Here is a 19,769-nt window from a genome sequence, read left to right as displayed (position 1 = left end):
ACAACCGAAGTAAGGCTCACAGGTCTATAATTACCAGGGCTGTCTCTACTCCCCTTCTTGAACAAGGGGACAACATTTGCTATCCTCCAGTCCTCCGGCACTACTCCTGTCGACAATGACGACTTAAAGATCAACAACAACGGCTCTGCAATCTCCTCCCTGGCTTCCCAGAGAATCCTAGGATAAATCCCATCTGGCCCAGGGGACTTATCTATTTTCACTCTTTCCAAAATTGCTAACACCTCCTCCTTGTGAACCTCAATCCCATCTAGCCTAGTAGTCTGTATCTCAGTATTCTCCTCGACAACATTTTCTTTCTCTACTGTAAATACTGACGAAAAATATTCATTTAACGCTTCCCCTATCTCCTCTGATTCCGCACACAACTTCCCACTACTATCCTTGATTGGCCCTGTTCTAACTCTTATCATTCGTTTATTCCTGATATACCTATAGAAAGCCTTAGGGTTTTCTTTGATCCTATCCGCCAATGACTTCTCGTGTCCTCTCCTTGCTCTTCTTAGCCCTCCCTTTAGATCTTTCCTGGCTAGCTTGTAACTCTCAAGCGCCCTAACTGAGCCTTCACGTCTCATCCTAACATAAGCCGCCCTCTTCCTCTTGACAAGCGCTTCAACTTCTTGAGTAAACCACGGCTCCCTCGCTCGACAACTTCCGCCCTGCCTGACAGGTACATACTTATCAAGGACACGCATTAGCTGCTCCTTGAATAAGCTCCACATTTCGTTTGTGCCCATCCCCTGCAGTTTCCTTCCCCATCCTACACATCCTAAATCTTGCCTAATCGCGTCATAATTTCCTTTCCCCCAGCTATAATTCTTGCCCTGCGGTATATACCTGTCCCTGCCCATCGCTAAGGTAAACCTAACCGAATTGTGATCACTATCGCCAAAGTGCTCACCTACATCTAAATCGAACACCTGGCCGGGTTCATTACCCAGTACCAAATCCAATGTGGCATCGCCCCTGGTTGGCCTGTCCACATACTGTGTCAGAAAACCCTCCTGCACACACTGGACAAAAACTGACCCCTCTAAAGTACTCGAACTATAGTATTTCCAGTCAATATTTGGAAAGTTGAAGTCCCCCATAACCACTACCCTGTTACTCTCGCTCCTGTCGAGAATCATCTTCGCTATCCTTTCCTCTACATCTCTGGAACTATTCGGAGGTCTATAGAAAACTCCCAACAGGGTGACCTCTCCTCTCCTGTTTCTAACCTCGGCCCATACTACCTCAGTAGACGAGTCCTCAAACGTCCTTTCTGCCGCTGTAATACTTTCCTTGATTAACAATGCCACACCCCCCCCTCTTTTACCCTCTTCTCTGTTCTTTATTAGTGGAGTGATGTAATGGGAGAGTCCAGAATTGGAGGAGCGCAGAGTATGGCGAGGTAGGGTTATAGGGCTAGAGGAGGTTATGGAGGAAGGAGGGCCGCGGCTGTGGAGGGATTTAAACATAAGGATGAAAATTTTATAATCGCGGCATTGCTTGACAGGGAGCCAATGTAGATCAGTGAGTACAGGAGTGATGTGTGAACAGGACTTGGTGTGAATCAGGATACAGGCAGCAGAGTTTTGGATGAGCTCAAGTGTATGGAGGGTGGGGGCTTGGAGGCTGAACAGGAGAGCTTTGGAATAGTTGAGTCTGGAGGTCACAAAGGCATAGATGAGGGCTTCAGCAGCAGATGAGCTGAGGCAGGAGTAGGCAGTCTTGGAGATGGACTGGAGATGGGGTCAGCAGTGCATCTCAGAGTTGGATAGGATGCTGAGATTGTCAACAGTGTGAATCTTGGTGCTGGTCTTTCTGCAGAAACAAACCCTCAGCAGCTCCCAGACTAGCTGTAACCTGTTTAAAGTAAAATGAGAAATGGCGCATGTCCTGTCCTCAGTCGAGGCAGCACAGGACCCTGGCATGACCTTTTTTACAGGCAGTCAGGACCTTTAGTTATTGTCGTGTTTTAATTAAATCTTTACCTGCAGTTTCACAGCAAAGCTCAAGGCACATCAGTGGGGAGGGAGTCACAGCCGCAAGATCTCTGCCATCTCTCAGTGCCAGGTTAGTGGGAACAGCCTGGGTACAGCTTCAAGCACTAGAGCCCCATCTCTGCTCTCAGTCTCACACTTGAACACCGGGTGGCAATGGGCAGAGTGGAGATGCCAGCTGACCACTGCCACTTGGGGCATTATGGTCACCTTCGGCAGGTTCTAAAACCCTTGATTGTTGATGTTCGGGAATGGCTTTATGTCCAATTAAAATCATCCACACACAAGTTTGGAAACAGATTCTGTACCTGGCCTGTAAAGCTCTTTTATTACTGTTATTACATTGCTTAATTATATTGTGATGGAATACTCCCCACTTGTCTGGATGGGTGCAGCTCCAACAACACTCAAGAAGCTCAACACCATCCAGGACAAAGAAGCCCGTTTGACTGGCACCCCATCTACAAACATTCCCTCCCTCCACCACCAACGCACGGTGGCAGCAGTGTATACCATCTACAAGATGCAATGCACCAAGGCTCGTTAGACAGCACCTTCCAAATCTGCACCCTCTACCACCTAGAAGGACAAGAGCAGCAGATGCATGGGAACACCACCACCTGCAAGCTCCCCTCCGAGTCACACACCATCCTGACTTGGAACTATATCGCCGTTCCTTCACTGTCGCTGGGTCAAAATCCTGGAACTCCCTTCCTAACAGCAGTGTGGGTGTACCTACACCACATGGACTGCAGCGGTTCAAGAAGGCAGCTCACCACCACCTTCTCAAGGGCAAATAGGGATGGGCAATAAATGCTGGCCTGGCCAGTGATGCCCACACCCCACGAATGAATAAAAAAAATGTGTAAATCAAAAAGATCCTCACATGAAGGAAAGTTTAACCCAACGCCAATCCGTTTCGATCGCACCTTTGACAACCTCAGGACATCCCAAAGCACTTTACAGCCAATCAAGTGCTTTTTGAAGTGTAGTCACTGTTGTAAAATAGGAAACGCAGCAGCCAATTTGTGCACAGCAAGATCCCACAAACCACAGTGCAATAATGGCCAGATAATCTATTTTAATGTGATTGATTGAAAGATAAATATTGGTCAGGACACTGGGAAGACCTCCCCTGCTCTTCTTTCAAATAGTTGTGTGGGATCTTTTACATCCACCTGAGAGGGCAGACAGGGCCTCGGTTTAATGTCTCATCTAAAAGACGGCAACTGTGACAGCGTCAGCCTAGATTTTGTACTCAAGGCTCTGAAGCAGGGCTTGAACCAACAGCCCTGTGACTCAGAGGCGTGAATGCTCCCCACAACAGCAATACTGTTAAATGCAATTTGAATTATTACTCAACACCCCTTTCATTTACCTGCAGTACAATGTGGAAATTAACCTTGCTAGTGAAGAACAGGAATAAAACATGACAGAACTGATAAAAGTATCCACAAAGCAACAGCCCTGGGACATATAGGCACCATATGGGTGTAACAGGCTCCGTGGACTGAGAACTGTTTCAATCACTGTATTAAACTCCCCATCAGTACATGATGTCAAAATCAAACTCATGCTACTGTGCAGAACAGATCCATCAGCATCTGCCAGCTCCCAATACTCTCAACATAATCATCTACTCTATCAGGACCTGATACTGGGCCCTGGTCAATCTAAACACCAACTGTTAAGCTTTCATTTGTCTGGAAGGGGAGGTGACAGGGTGACCACCCTGCCTGTCACGGGAAAATGGGAACTTGAAACCTTTAATCGCACCGGGAATCCTTAAGGGAAGTTGCTTGCAGTCACTTTCCATCTCCCCCTTTCCCTTATCGACATTCAAAAGCATATCTGTGAGGGCAACTGTGGAAAATGTGCCGATGCCACTTGGAGCAGCCGATAGCCCAGGCTCCAGGCTCCTGAAAAATCTTCCCCGTGGCTTATCACCTCCTTTACTGGCTCCACAGTGGGCAGGAAGCAGCCTGTCTCCTGGCCTGGACAGAAGCTCATCAACAATTGATAAGGCAGCTCAAGCAGGGAGACTGCTCTGGGTGGCGAGTATGTGAAAATCCCAATGCGTCTCGCTGCCAAAGACTTTGCAGCAGCGAGGAGAAACTTGGCTTGTGTTCACTGTAACTGAACTGCTTTTCCTCAGCAAAGCTGTGCCCTCCAAGTATGCGGCATGTCGCCACAGTAACTCTGGGCTCATCCATCACAGTCCACAAAGCTGCTCTCCCTCACTTTCTGGCGGAGCCTCATTCAGAACATAACCAAATGATAGACAGAGGAGAGCGGTCGGCCCATTGAACACATCACGGGGGTGCTGGTAGGGGTGGGGGGAGCTTCTCTGGGCCCCACCGAAATCTGGGCCTATGCTCCCTCAAATTCTCCCCAACGCACCCCTGTCCCCCGTGACCACATCCTCCCAACAACCCACCCCCACCCCCCACAGAATGGATGGCTGGCACAGTCTTATCTTGGGAGGCCCCAATCAGCGAGCTCCACTGGATGCCCATTTAACACTCCGCGGCTCACTGCCCCATGTCAATGAGGCCGGGTCTCAATATCACAGTCACCTCTTCACTGACTCGCTCTGCCAACCCACCACCCGAAGGCTAATGTGGAGACTGCTCTGCTGATGGAATGGTGCTGAGGGAATCGGAGACAGGGGGATAGCCATCAACTGTTAATCCAGCAAGTCATTACGAACTGACATCTTCTAGATGCAACATCTCTGAGTTAATCATTGAATATACTTTAGTGCCACCCTTCGAATATTTCCCACTCGGATATTTTGGATTATACTCCACATCGTTAGGCACTAAAAGAGAAAGGTCCCTAATGTCAGAAAATTGTCCAAAAAAAATTGGACTGACGGCCAGTTCTGAAACAAGGCCAGTCTGCAGACATTTTGATGGTGCATTCAGTCAGCCTGACCCTCAGACAATTGAGGGCAGCAAGATCGTCCTTTAAATATGCAGATTGACTCCAATGACATCATTGGTGTCTGGCTGTAATTTTAACCCCAGGCCTGTGTCGGGGATCTGTCATGGAGCCTAAGCTCAGGACTGTTTGTTCTTTTGCATTTGGGGTCAATGTGGTTTGGTTGGGCTTCTCTGCCTTGCTCCTCCATGCCTCCTCTCCTGGGCATCATATCCCCCCTACCCCCAACCAGTTACCTTCTTGTCGGGGCCCGCTCCTTCAGCCTCCTCTGCCTGAAAGCACGCTCACACACTTGCCTGTTTGCAGGTTCAGTTGGGAGATGCCTGGATAGATGTGTGAGTGGTGTGGAGGGTGCGGGGGGGGGGGGTGGTGGGGGTGGTTAACAGTCTGCAGGATTTCACACTGTGAAGACTCAGATGGTTAGCTTCCAATCTTGACCCCACTCCCCACACACGACTCCCACCGGGAGTTAAAATGGGGGCTAGAAACCCAGGAGAGTTTTAGTGCCAGGAGAGAAAACATACAATGGAATTATTAGTGAAAGGACTGGCCTGGCTGTTCTTGGGCTCTTTACACTCATTTCCGTGACCCACTACGGCCCCTAGCAACCATGCAATGCCTGGCAACCACGGCTGGAGTTGCTGGGCAATTGGCATCATGGGCAAAAAAAAACACAACAAGGGGAGTGTCAGCACAGGGCTCATTTAAATATTAAAATGAGGCCCATCCTCACTCCTCTGTGCCCCACCCTCGCTGCAAATCTCGCCTTGCAGGGACCCTCACTCTGGATCTTCTCTCAATCCTGGTCTCCCCAGTGCCCCAGTGACTGGCACATGGGCTATTACAGACAGGGGAAAATGAGCTGCCAGGTCTCACCAGGAGAGCAGGGGAGAATCGGGGGAGGGGAAAATCACAAAGATGTGCTTGTTATTAATGCAACCGCAGGAGGCTGGGTATAGCCCAGCCGGTTTCAGTTTCCTAATCAGTAATTATAATAAAGGACTTGACTAGCAAGTCAATTTATTAACTAATCATTGCTTCCAATGCCAGACACATCTGAAACAAGTCCTTCTCTTTAGTGAGCAGTAATCCCCACCCTTATCAGAACAACCGACATCCCAGAATCTCAGGCCCTGGGATCATCAACCCCCACAGGTAAAGGATGTGAAAAGGGGGAGTCGGGGTGGGGTGGGGGAAGAGAGAGAAAGGGGTCAAGGTGATGAGCGGGATTAGGAGAGATGCAGAGGATGAGAGATGAACCGTTAACTCCACTGCGCACAGCACATCACCAGGTAACCAGGCACAGGTAAAGTACCTTACTTGGCACTGCCAGGTAACAAGGCGCTGCGATAAAACAATACCAGTGAGAAGTGAAATGGGAATTTCCACAGAGCATTTCCACAGTTACAGCACGAGGCACAAATGCTCCAGTGGGCACAGCACGACATCATACTAAACTTTGTGTGACGGTTTAAAACGTTTGACGTCAATGGAATTAAAATGGGCAGGGGCGTAAAACAGGCTGTCGACTCGTTATTGTCTGTTTTACACCATGGCACAGTCCCCTCCTGATGATAGATTACAATACGACTTCTTTATAATAGGAGCTTTCAGTTACAGTTTGTGGATTAAATTATGTTGGATGCTAATTTCACAGCAGGTAACCATCGCCACTTGAAGCAGCTCGCATTCTTATCAGAACTTCTGTTTCCAACCTTTATAAACAGTGTCAAGGATGGTTTTTAATTTGGTGAAATCCAGATTTGACAGATTTGCAGGATGTTGTGATCGGGTTGGTGGGATTGATCCAGTGGGTGGCGCTCTGATATACTGATACACTAACCACATGGCTCTGCCAGTGAGTAAACCCATCATTCGCCTCCCAACCTAATAATCCCCGATTGTAACTCTGAGCAGGGTGGGAGATAGGGGGAGCGGGGCAGGAGTCAGAGGCCAGGGTGGCACCAGTGTGAAGAATGGGGAGTTTTAGTTCCTGGACTTCATTTAAATGATCCCAGCCTGGCAGGATGGGCGAGAGGTTTGAGGCCAGAGATCAGGTTGGTAGTGGGTCTGGAGCCGCTTGCAATTGTGGCAGGAAAGGAGGCCCACTGTTCCCTTGTGGGATCCAGGAGGAGCAAACCCACCTGCACAAAGCCACAAAACCAGGCCGTTAAAGTGGCAGCCAGTGCACAGGCACCAGGAATTCTATTCTATTCATTCATGGGATGTGGGCATCGCTGGCAAGGCCAGCATTTATTGCCCATCCCTAACTGCCCTTGAGGATGAATGCAGTGGGAGGAAGCTGATCACCATGTTAACCATCCAGCTGCCCTGCTCCCCCACCAGGTGGGCAAGGATTAAAATCCTGTCTACAGTGTTTTGAAGGGACGTTCCAATGTTCATAAATATACAAACAGATCCCCCAACACCACCATCCCCCTCCCCCCACAACCAACCCACCACCTCCAATAAACAAGAAACAAAAGTGTTGAAAGAAAATTTAAAAAACTATTTTTTTTCTTAATGCCTCTAGGACTTTTCTCCTGGAGACTCCAGGGCAATCCTGTAGAGTTGACAACCTGTCGTGTTGAGATGCCTCTCATCATAATGTGCTGGCAATAAACTTGATTTGCAGTTGCTCTGATAACCTATGTCTCCCATTTGTAGCCTTTTCCGCTCCAGTGTCCTCTTTGCTTTGCTTCCAGGTAAGCCATTATACCAAGTGCAGTAAGCTGGAAGTCTGACCCAGATTCACACAACACCTGAGTTATACTGTACTTTGTGCCACCAGAAATTGGCTTCAGCTTCCAAGGGATGCACAGGGCTGAACCCTCATCGGTGCCGGACTGGGCATTAGGCCTGGAGGATACTTAAAGGAGTTTGTGCCTGATAGCCCCCAGACAGATGGCAAACCTCAGGCAGAGAGTCAAAGGACGAGGGATTATTCACAGAGAGGACACCACTGTGTGCTAAAAACAAACCAAAACACAACAGATCAGATTGATGCGGAGACAGTTCCAGACACCATGGCATCAGCAGTGCCCTGTGTTAGTCGATTTTAAAAAAGCTGGTCCCATCTCATTGAGACCTAGGAGCAGAAAGTAAGACTTGCATTTCTATGGCACCTTTCACAACCTCAGGACACCCCAAAGTGCTTACTGCCAATGAATGACTTTGTGAAGTGTAGCATCAGGAAACACAGCAACCAAAGTCTGCACAGTAAGATCCCACAGACATCAATGAGGATAAATGACCAAAAGTCTGTTTTTTTGGAGCTGTTGGTTAAGGGATAAATGTTGGCCAACACTTCTCAACTGCGAGAGGTTCTAGAGCAATTGATAATCCAATTAGGTGAGACATCACAACTCTAAGGTGAGTGCAATATTAATGGATTTCTGCAGCAAGGAATACAAAAATAACTTAGGCGCAATGTGTACACAGGAAACGGAACATTTGGGAAATGCTGCTGAGCATCTGGCAGCTACCCCTTGTATGTTCATTGTTTTAAAATTATTTTCGATTTCATACATAGGGCAGCAAACCCATTGCTCCAAAGTCTGACGACATTCAAGAGAATGGGACTGATTTCTGGGAAAAGTTACAAGATGATAAAAGTGAACAATAGTGACACTTACACAAGTTTATACAAGCAAGCCATTGAGGTTAACTTGTGCAGTGTAAGAATCAAAGAGTTCTGTCACTTCATTGTGGTACAGCAGTGAGTACTGGGGCCCCTTCAAAATCCATCTGCTCAATGCTCAACACAAACAGCTGATAAAAGCATTAGTCGAATTCTACGGCCGTTATCTTTGTGTGCTGCTAATTTCATCGTCGGTGAGCCCTACAACCAGCGTCCCTCAGACACAAGCAATTACTGTCTTTTGAGTTGAGACAGCGATTAATGTTAAACTCGGGGTCGAAGATAGTGCTCCTGAACTGTGAGCCGGTTTGGAGAAATCTCACTATGTTCCCAAACAGCTCTTTGCACCTCATCCAGTGCGTGCCACTGCTGCCTGACAGCCCTGGCGATAACATCGCAGACACTTCACCTGCCACCTTCATCCTGCTTTCACTGCCAGAACCCCAGGGATTAAAGCAAAGCCTTTCTCCTGCACACAATACCGAGCTGGAGGCTGAAAATAACCAGCTGGCATAGTCCAGTCTCCTCACTGGAAATACAAAAGACGCTTACTTCTTTCTGTGCCAGTTTATATTAAATGGGTACAGAATTGTAGAGATTATGTTACTGGACTGATAATCTAGAGAACCCGAGTTGAAATCCCACCTTGGTAGTTTGAGTATTTGAATTCAGTTTAAAAAACAACCTGGAAGTAAAGAAGCTGGTATCAGTAAAAGTTGGGCCATTCAGCCCAACAGGTTCATGCTGGTGTTTATGCTCCACACGAGCCTCCTCCCTTTCCTTTTCATCTCATTCGATCAGCATATTTTTAGGAAGCACTTCTACATAAAGGGTGGTAGAAGTTTGGAACTCTCTTCTGCAAACGGCAATTGACACTAGATTGATTAATTGTTAATTTTCAATCTGAGATTGATAGATTTTGTTCACAAAAGTTTGAATGGATATAGGGCAAAGGTGGGTATATGGAGTTCGGTCACAGTTCAGTCATGATCTCATTGAATGACAGAACAGGTTTGAGGGGCTGAATGGCCTCCTCCTGTTCCTGTGTTCCTAACTTTTTAGTCTTTTCTCCCTCGTGTGTTTATCCAGCTTCCCCTTAAATGTATCTACGCTATTCACCGCCATCTGGGTAAAAAAAGTTTCTCCTCAATTCTTCATTCAAGCTGTGGGATTGTCAAAAAAGCACAAGTCGTTCACTAAAGTCCTTTAGAGAAGGAAACCTGCCGTCCTTACCCGAGCTGGCGTATATGTGACTCCAGTCCCACAGCAAATTGATTGACTCTTTGAAGTGGTCCAGCCAGCCTGATAGTTTGGGAAATAGGAAAGGGCAATAAATACCAGCCTGACAAGGAACGCCCATATTCTGAGAACGAAGAAGAAAATCAATTTAATATTCACAAATTCAAAATGGTCAATTGGCATCTTTAAGTGCAGCCTGTCTCCCGGAGTGTTGCAAAGTTTAGCTTCACACAATGTACAAACAGCTGATCCCAACCCAGGATTGTGAGATTGGTCTCACTTCACGTTTACAGCAAAATCCCAGTCTGGATTGGTCCTATAACTAGGAGCTCTCTGACCCATAACAGCAGGAGTCAGTGCGTAGCTACAGTTCCTAAAAGAGTCGTAACTACACCTTAGGGGAGCTGACTGCAGTGCAGAAAAGAACAAAGTGAAAGGGGAGATTTCCTTGGGTCTCCATCTGGGCACAGTGAACAATGGAAAATTGGTCAGCTGTAGCTCAGTGTAGCTCACTCTCTCCTCTGAGGCAGAATGTTGTGGGTTTAAATCCCATTCCAGAGACTTGAGCACATAATCTAGTCTGACACTCTCGCATAATACTGAGGGAGTGCTGCACTGTCAGAGGTACCATAGTTTGGATGAGATGTTAAACTGAGACCCCATCTGTCCTCTCAGGTGAATGTAAAACATGCCTTGGCACATTTTATACTTTCATGGGATGTGGGTGTCGCTGGCAAGGCCAGCATTTGTTGCCCATCCCTAATTGCCCTTGACAACTAGGCCATTTCAGAGGGCAGTTGAGAGTCATCCACATTGCAGTGGGTCTGGAGTCACATGTAGGCCAAACCAGGCAAGGACAGCAGATTTCCTTCCCTAAAGAACATTGGTGAACCAGATGGGTTTTTACAACAATTGATGATACGTTCATGGCACCATTACTGAGACTAGCTTTCAAATCCAGATTTTGTTTTTAATTAATTAAATTTGAATTCCACCAGCTGTTTGGTGGGATTTGAACCCGTGTCCCCAGGCCATTAGCCTGGGCCTCTGAATTACTAGTTCAGTGACATTACCACTCACACCAGCACTACTGGAAGAAGAATGGGGCTGGTGGGGAGGTTCTCTCCGGTGCCCTGGGCTGATATTTACCTATCAAGCAACATCACTAACGGAGATTATCTGATTGTTATCACATTGTGGGAGCTTGCTATGCACATATTGGCAGCTGCATTCCCTGCATTACAACAGAGGCTACACTTCAAAAGTGCTTCATTGGCTGTAAAGCATTTTGGGACATCCTGAGGTTGTGAAAGGCGCTATATAAATGTAAGTTCATTCTTTCAACTGCTGAGAGCAGGCGACAGGAGATTCCCAGTGGGGTGGGTTCCAAGGAGGGGGCAATTGTACACCAACTGGCCTCATCTGCTGGTACCTCTATACCGAGACAGTTCAGAAACCCAGAGAGAGATCGTTCCCCCCCGCTCCCCCCACCCCCACAGGGATTCGGATTTGTCCCAATACCGGATATTTTTCCTATACGTATATATATTGTATTATATATGTACATATTGCAGTATGTGGTTTGATAAATGAGGTGTACAAGAGGCAGGGCTGTGACTCATAAAAGAGTTGCTGATGTGATGTGGGACTTGGTAAAAGACCAACTCAGTTTTCAACAGAAGCTAAAGAGAAGGAACAGATTGTCCTGGGAATATGACAGCAGTGAAGTAGGTGCTGTCTCAGAGAACTGAATGACAGGCTTAGTAGATAAATAAACTTGTGAAGAGGTGATCTTACAAAAATCAGACATTGATGTACTTTTCATGTTTTATTAAGGGAAATTGTCCTTAATGTAATAACTTTCACAGCTCTGTGTTAATGAATTTCAAATGCAAGTGAAGTGATAAAAACTCCCAACTTAACAAGCTTGAGACAAAAATGTTTCTCCTCTCCATCCTCAAATCCTTGGGGAAGTTACAATAAGAGCTTACACAAGCTGGGAGAGCAGTCAATCCAAGCACAAGTGATGTGACAGTGTCACATGCAAAGACTGATCCGTGATAGCCGTGGAAATGGAAGACATTTCACATAAATAATTAAAAGGTTAAACAAAGGCAGTGAGATCCTGTTATTTGCCTTCGATCAAGTCAGGGACAAAAAACAGTTGTTGGTTTGTTGCTGCATTGGCATTCAGGAAGAACAGCTTTACTCACCTGATTTTCCAATTATATGAGAAGGTGCCAGTGTGCTGTCAGGTCACGTGAGAGCAGGTGGTTTAATAGACATGCTATCTCATATCCTCTTGTGTTGGGATTCAGTGCTGAGAGCCAAGCAGAGTGGGGGATATTGTTGCAGGAAAGAATCCATCTACAATGCCTTGAATGAGCAGGATTGAGGTGATGAAATGCCCTGGGTGGCATGGAGCTGTAAACAATAGGAAGATCCCAAGTTTAATCCCAGAGCCAGTTACAATCCTGCCCAAAATTACATTCACAGGAATCCAATAGTTTTAAAGCTCTAAACACACTTGGGAGGGGTGAGGGGGTCTGGTGTGGTTAACTGAGACATCAGTGACTGGCTATAACACTTTACAACATAACTGGAAAGGATCAAGGTCCAGAAAAAGGACATTTCACCCATTCATTAAGCCCTCTAGGAGCCTTCCAGGAGTCGAACATTCTCAACTTAACACACCAGATGTGCTCAATCCAACGCAACCAACACACTCGGCCCAAAAAGCCGACACACTCAGCCCGCTGCATTCAAACCAAAGAGCCAACTCTCTCAACCAAAAGAGCCAACAATCTCAACCCAAAGAGCCAATGCACGCAATCCAATGCACCAACACACTCAACACAATGCAATCAACCCAATGCAACTGACGCGCCCAACACATTGCACCCAACATACTCAACTCAATGCATTCAACGCACGCAACCCAATTCATCCAATGTACTCAACCCATTGCATCCAACGCACTCAACTCAATGCACCCAACACACTAAACCCAATGCACACAATGCACTCAACCCAAGCACCCAATGCACTCAACCTATTGCACCTAATGCACTCAACTCAATGCACTCAACACAGGCAACCCAATGCATCCAATGCACTCAGCCCAATGCACCTGACGCACACAACCCAATGCACCCGACGCACACAACCCAATGCACCCGAAGCGCTCATCCCATTGCACCCAACGCACTCAACCCAATGCACCCAATGCAATCAACCCAGTGTACCCAACGTACTCAGCCCATTGCACCCAATGCACTCAACCCAATGCACCCAATGCACTCAACCAAATGCACTCAACCCAATGCACCCGACGCACTCATCCCAATGCACCCAACTTACTCAACCCAATGCACCCAATGGACTCAATCCATTGCATCCAATGCACTCAGCCCATTGCATCCAACGCACTCAACCCAATGCACCCAGCGCACTCAGCCCATTGCACCCAACGCACTCAACTCAATGCACCCAATGCACTCAGCCCAATGCACCCAATGCACTCATCCCAATGCACCCAACTTACTCAACCCAATGCACCCAACGCACACAACCCAATGCACCCGACGCATTCATCCCAATGCACCCAACTTACTCAACCCAATGCACCCAACGCACTCAACCCAATGCACCCAATGGACTCAACTCAATGCACTGAATGCACTAAACCAAATGAACCCAATGGACTCAACCCAATGCACTGAATGCACTACACCTAATACAACCAATGGACTCAACCCAATGCACCCCACGCACTCAAACCCAATGCATCCAACGTACTCAACCCAATGCACCAAATGGACTCAACCCAATGCACCCAATGCACTCAAACCAATGCATCAATGCAGTCAACCCAATGCACCCAACACACTCAATCCAATGTACCCAATGCATTCAATCCAATGCATCCAATGTACTCAACCCAATGCATCCAACACACTCAACTCAATGGACTCAACACAATGCACCCAATGGACTCAATCCAATGCACCCGGCACACTGAACCCAATGCACAAAATGCACTCAACCCAATACACCCAATGCATTCAATCCATTGCACCCAACACAATCAATCCAATGTACCCAATGCACTCAGCCCAATGCATCCAACGCACTCAACACAATGCACCCAATGCACTCAACCCAATGCACCTGGCACACTGAACACAATGTACCCAATGCACTCTACCCAATGCACACAACACACTCAACCCAATGCATCCAACGCACTCAACCCAATGCACTCAATGCACTCAGCCCAATGCATCCAACGCACTCAACACAATGCACCCAATGCACTCAACCCAATGCACCTGGCACACTGAACCCAATGTACCCAATGCACTCTATCCAATGCACACAACACACTCAACCCAATGCATCCAACGCACTCGACCCAATGCACCCAATGAACTTAACCCATTGCATCCAACACACTCAACCCAATACACCCAATGCACTCAAACCAATGCACCCAATGGACTCAACTCAATGCACTGAACGCACTAAACCCAATGAACCCAATGGACTCAAGCCAATGCACCCCACACACTCATACCTAATGCATCCAACGTACTCAACCCAATGCACCAAATGGACTCAACCCAATGCACCAAATGGACTCAACCCAATGCACCCAATGCACTCAAACCAATGTACCAATATAGTCAACCCAATGCATCCAATGCACACAACACAATGCACCCAATGCACTCAACCCAAAGTACCCAACGCACTCAACACAATGCACTCAATGCACTCAACCCAATACACCCAATGCACTCAACCCAATGCACCCGACGCACTCAACACAATGCACCCAACTTACTCAAGCCAATGCACCCAATGGACTCAATCCATTGCACCCAATGCACTCAGCCCATTGCACCCAACGCACTCAACCCAATACACCCAATGCACTCAAACCAATGCACTCAACCCAATGCACCCAACGCACACAACTCAATGCACCCAATGCACTGAACCCAATGCACCCAGCGCACTCAACCCAATGCACCCAACACACTCAACCCAATGTACCCAACTTACTCAAACCAATGCACCCAATGGACTCAATCAATTGCACCCAATGCACTCGGCCCATTGAGCCCAACACACACAACCCAATGCACTGAATGCACTCAAACCAATGCATTCAACTCAATGCACCCAATGCACTCAGCCCATTGCACCCAACACACACAACCCAATGCACCCAACGCACTCAACCCAATGCACCCAAAGCACTCAAACCAATGCACCCAATGCACTCAAACTCCAATGCACCCAATGGACTCAATCCAATGCACCCAATGCACACAACCCAATGCACCCAACACACTCAACTCAATGGACTCAATGCACCCAATGGGCACAACCCAAGGCACTGAATGTACTCAACCCAATGCACCCGATGCACTCAACCCAACGCACCCAACACATTCAATCCTTTGCCATTGCACTCAATGCACCCAATGGACACAACCCAAGGCAGTGAATGTACTCAACCCAATGCATCCAACACATTCAACCCAATGCACTCAATGCACTCAACCCAATACCCCCAACTCATTCAATCCTTTGCCATTGCACTCAATGCACCCAATGAACACAGCCCAAGGCACTGAATGTACTCAACCCAATGCACCCGATGCACTCAACCCAATGCATCCAATGCACTCAACACAATGCACCCAATGCACTCAACCCAACGCACCCAATGCACTCAACCCAATGCATCCAATGCACTCAACACAATGCACTCAATGCACTCAACCCAATACACCCAATGCACTCAACCCAATGCACCTTACGCACTCAACCCAATGCACCGAACTAACTCAACCCAATGGACCCAATCCATTGCACCCAACGCACTTAGCCCATTGCACCCACCCAGTGCACCCAATGCACTCAACCCAATGCACTCAACTCAATGCACCCAATGCACTCAACCCATTGCACCCAACACACTCAACCAAATGCACCCAACGCAGTCAATCCAATGCACCCAACACACTCAACCCAATGCACCCAATACACGCAAACCAATGCACCAATGCACTCAACCTAATGCACCCAACTCACTCAACCCAATGCAACCAACGTACTCAACCTAATACACCAAATGGACTCAACTCATTGCACCCAACACACTCAACCCAATGCCTCCAACGCACTCAACCCAATGCACCCAACACATTCAACCCAATGCACCCAACGCATTCAACCCAATGCATCCAACGCACTCAACTCAATGCCTCCAACCTACTCAACCCAATGCACCCAACGCACCCACCTCAATGCCTCCAACGTACTCAACCTAATGCACCCAATGCATTCAACCCTATGCACCCAACACACTCAACCCAATACACTGAATGCACTCAACCCAATGCACCCAACATACTCAACCCAATGCACTGAACTCCCTCAACCCATTGCACCCAACGCACTCAACCCAATGCATCCAACGCATTCAATCCAATGCACCCAACACACTCAACCCATTACACTGAACATACTCATCCCAATGCACCCAATGCACTCAAACCAATGCACCTAACACACTCAACCCAATTCACTGAATGCACTCAACCCAATGCACCCAATGCACTCAATCGAATGCACTGAACACACTAACCCCAATGCACTGAATGTACTCAACCCAATGCACCAAATGCACTCAACCAATGCATCCAACGTATTCAACCAAATGCACCCAACACACTCAACCCATTGCACTGAACGCACTCAACCCAATGCCTCCAACACACTCAACCCAATGCCTCCAACACACTCAACCCAATGCCTCCAATGTACTCAACCCAATGCACCCAACACATTCAACCCAATGCACCCAACGTATTCAACCCAATGCACCCAATGCATTCAACTCAATGCACCCAACGCAATCAACCCAATGCATTGAACACATTCAACTCAGTGCACCTAACTCACTCAACCCAATGCACTGAACGCACTCAACCCATTGCACTGAACGCACTCAACCCAATACCTCCAACTTACTAAACACAATGCTTCCAATGTACTCAACCCAATGCACCCAATGCACTCAACCCAATGCACCCAATGCACTCAACCCAATGCACCCAACGCACTCAACACAATGCACTGAACACACTCAACCCAATGTAGAATGCACTCAACCCAATGTACCCAACACACTCAGCCCAATGCACTGAACGCACTCAACCCATTGCATCCAATGCACTGAACCCAATGCACCCAACGCACTCAACTCAATGCACTGAGCACACTGAACCCAATGCACTGAACGCACTCAACCTATTGCCTCCAACGCACTCAACCCAATGCATCCAACGCATTCATCCCAATGCACCCAAAGCACTCAACCCAATGCACTCAATGCACTCAACCCATTGCACTGAATGCACTCGACCCAATGCCTCCAACGTACTCAACCCAATGCACCTAACGCATTCAACCCAATGCACTGAACGCACTCAACCAAATGCACTGAATGACTCAACCCATTGCATCCAACCCATTCAACCCAATGCACCCAACGCACTCAACCCATTGCAGTGAACACACTGAACCCAATGCACCCAATGCACTCAACCCAATGCACCCAACGCACTCAACCCAATGCACTGAACCCAATGCACTGAATGCACTCAACCTATTGCACCCAACGCACTCAACCCAATGCATCCAACACACTTTACCCATTGCACTGAACGCACTCAACCCAATGCACACAACGCACTCAACCCAATGCACCCAAAACCATTCAACCCAATGCACCCAACATTCTCAACCCAACGCACTGAACGCACTCAACCCAATGCACCCAATGCACTCAACCCAATGCACTCAATGCACTCAACCCAATGCACTGAATGCCTTCAACCCACTGCACGCAATGCACTTAACCCAATGCATCCAACGTATTCAACCCAATGCACCCAACGTATTCAACCCAATGCAACCAATGTATTCAACCCAATGCACCCAATGCACTCAACCCAATGCACTGAATGTACTCAACACACTCAACCCGATGCACTGAATGCACTCAACCCATTGCACCCAACGCACTCAACCCAATGCACCCAATGCACTCAACCCATTGCACTGAATGCACTCAACCCAATGCCTCCAATGTACTCAACCCAATGGACCCAACGTATGCAACCCAATGCACCCAACGCACTCAACCCAATGCACCCAACGCACTCAACCCAATGCACCCAAAACCATTCAACCCAATGCACCCAACGCATTCAACTCAATGCACTCAACCCAATGCACTGAATGCTTTCAACCCAATGCTTCCAACGTACTCTACCCATTGCACTCAATGCACTCAACCCAATGCACCCAACGCACTCAACCCAATGCATCCAACGCATTCAACCCATTGCACCCAACCCACTCAACCCAATGCATCCAATTCATTCAACCCAATGCACCCAACGCACTCAACCCATTGCACTGAATGCACTGAACCCAATGCACCCAACGTACTAAACCCAATGCACCCAACGAACTCAACCCAATGCCTCCAACGTACTTAACCCATTGCACCGAACGCACTCAACCCAATGCATCCAACGCATTCAACCCAATGCACCCAACGCACTCAACCCAATGCCTCCAATGTACTCAACCCAATGCACCCAACGCACTCAATCCAAACAACCAACTCTCTCATGCCAGAGTTTGGACTGTTCCCACAGAACAGAGGTTTAGAATGACTTGGTAGAGGTTTTCAAGATGATGAGGGGGTTGATAGAGCAGATAGAGAAAAACTATTCCTTTTGTCAAGTGTGCCATCAAGCAGAGGTCATAGATTCAAAATCATTGGAAAAAGTTCTAGAGGGGAGGTAGCGTGATTTTATTTCATTGAGTTGTCAGGATCTGGAACGTTCTACTTGAACAGGTGGTGGAGAATGATTCATAAATAATGTAAAAGAGAATTTAGCCGGTACATGAGGAACTTACAGTGTGATGGACCATAAGCAGGGATGTGATGCTCAGTACAACTGCTCTTTCAAAGAACAAGCACAGGCACAATGGGCTGGAAGGCCTCCTTCTGAGCTGTATCTTTCCATGATTTTATGATTGGATGGCACCTTGCAGCAGTGTCATTGGGTTGGCTGTGCCAATGAAAGTTTTCCAAATATTTAAGTTCAGCCATTTCAAAGTTGCACTTTCCCAACCCCCTGCTCTCAATTGCCACAGAGAAACTGGCATTATAAAGCTAACTAGGCCTTACATCATCACTTACTTTCTTGTGGCATTTCAGAGCACAGTTCACCCCTTCATTTTTGACAGGAAGTTGTACATTAAATTTTCCTTCGTCTGCTATTTGAAATGTAACCATTATTCAAGGGTCATTTCTTCGGAAGTTTCTCAGTGTTTATAGTCAGGATACTAACCTGCTCTGATTAGATATCAGAAACATTGGCCAGAATTTACACCACTTTAAAACCTTTCAGGCGTAGGACCATTTGCAGGTCCCGGCCCCATTCGTGTTGGAGGTGTGCCTTGTGGCACCATCATACAGCAGGCAGCCAATTAACAGACTTGCTCTGCATCCACCATCCAATTAAGGGTGGTAGGTGGGACATGCGAGACACAGAGGCGGGAGGGCCAATAGGAGGGCCTGCAGGACTGACCGGCTGACAGCCCCACTGGGGGAGGTGGGTGCTTCTAATACAGATGGAAAGTGCAAAGGCACCTTAAAATGGAGGCACTGTCAAAAGGCTACAGAAGGTTTATTAAAAATGAAAGGTTAGAGCTGTCAGGGCCATCAGTGTGAAGGAGGAACATGCCACAAGAATGCTTTTGGCCACAGCTGTGCCCTTTTCAGCCTCTGGCTCCATGATAGCGGCATTGACAGCAGCCACCAAGGTCCCTCTGACCTCCCACCCTCA

The 19,769-nt window shown here is 47.6% G+C and overlaps 1 protein-coding gene across 1 annotated transcript; it reads left to right on the top strand.

Annotated features, from left to right (window-relative positions):
- The first annotated feature begins 17,936 nt into the window (after positions 1-17,936).
- Positions 17,937-18,407, top strand: LOC137370313 (sporozoite surface protein 2). The gene has a single exon (XM_068032693.1). It carries the CDS (start codon positions 17,937-17,939, stop codon positions 18,405-18,407), a length of 471 nt encoding a protein of 156 aa, XP_067888794.1.
- Positions 18,408-19,769: the final 1,362 nt, after the last annotated feature.

Source organism: Heterodontus francisci, chromosome 5, assembly GCF_036365525.1.
Source record: "Heterodontus francisci isolate sHetFra1 chromosome 5, sHetFra1.hap1, whole genome shotgun sequence".
Lineage (NCBI taxonomy): Eukaryota > Metazoa > Chordata > Chondrichthyes > Heterodontiformes > Heterodontidae > Heterodontus > Heterodontus francisci.
This window is presented reverse-complemented; position numbering and strand designations above follow the sequence as displayed.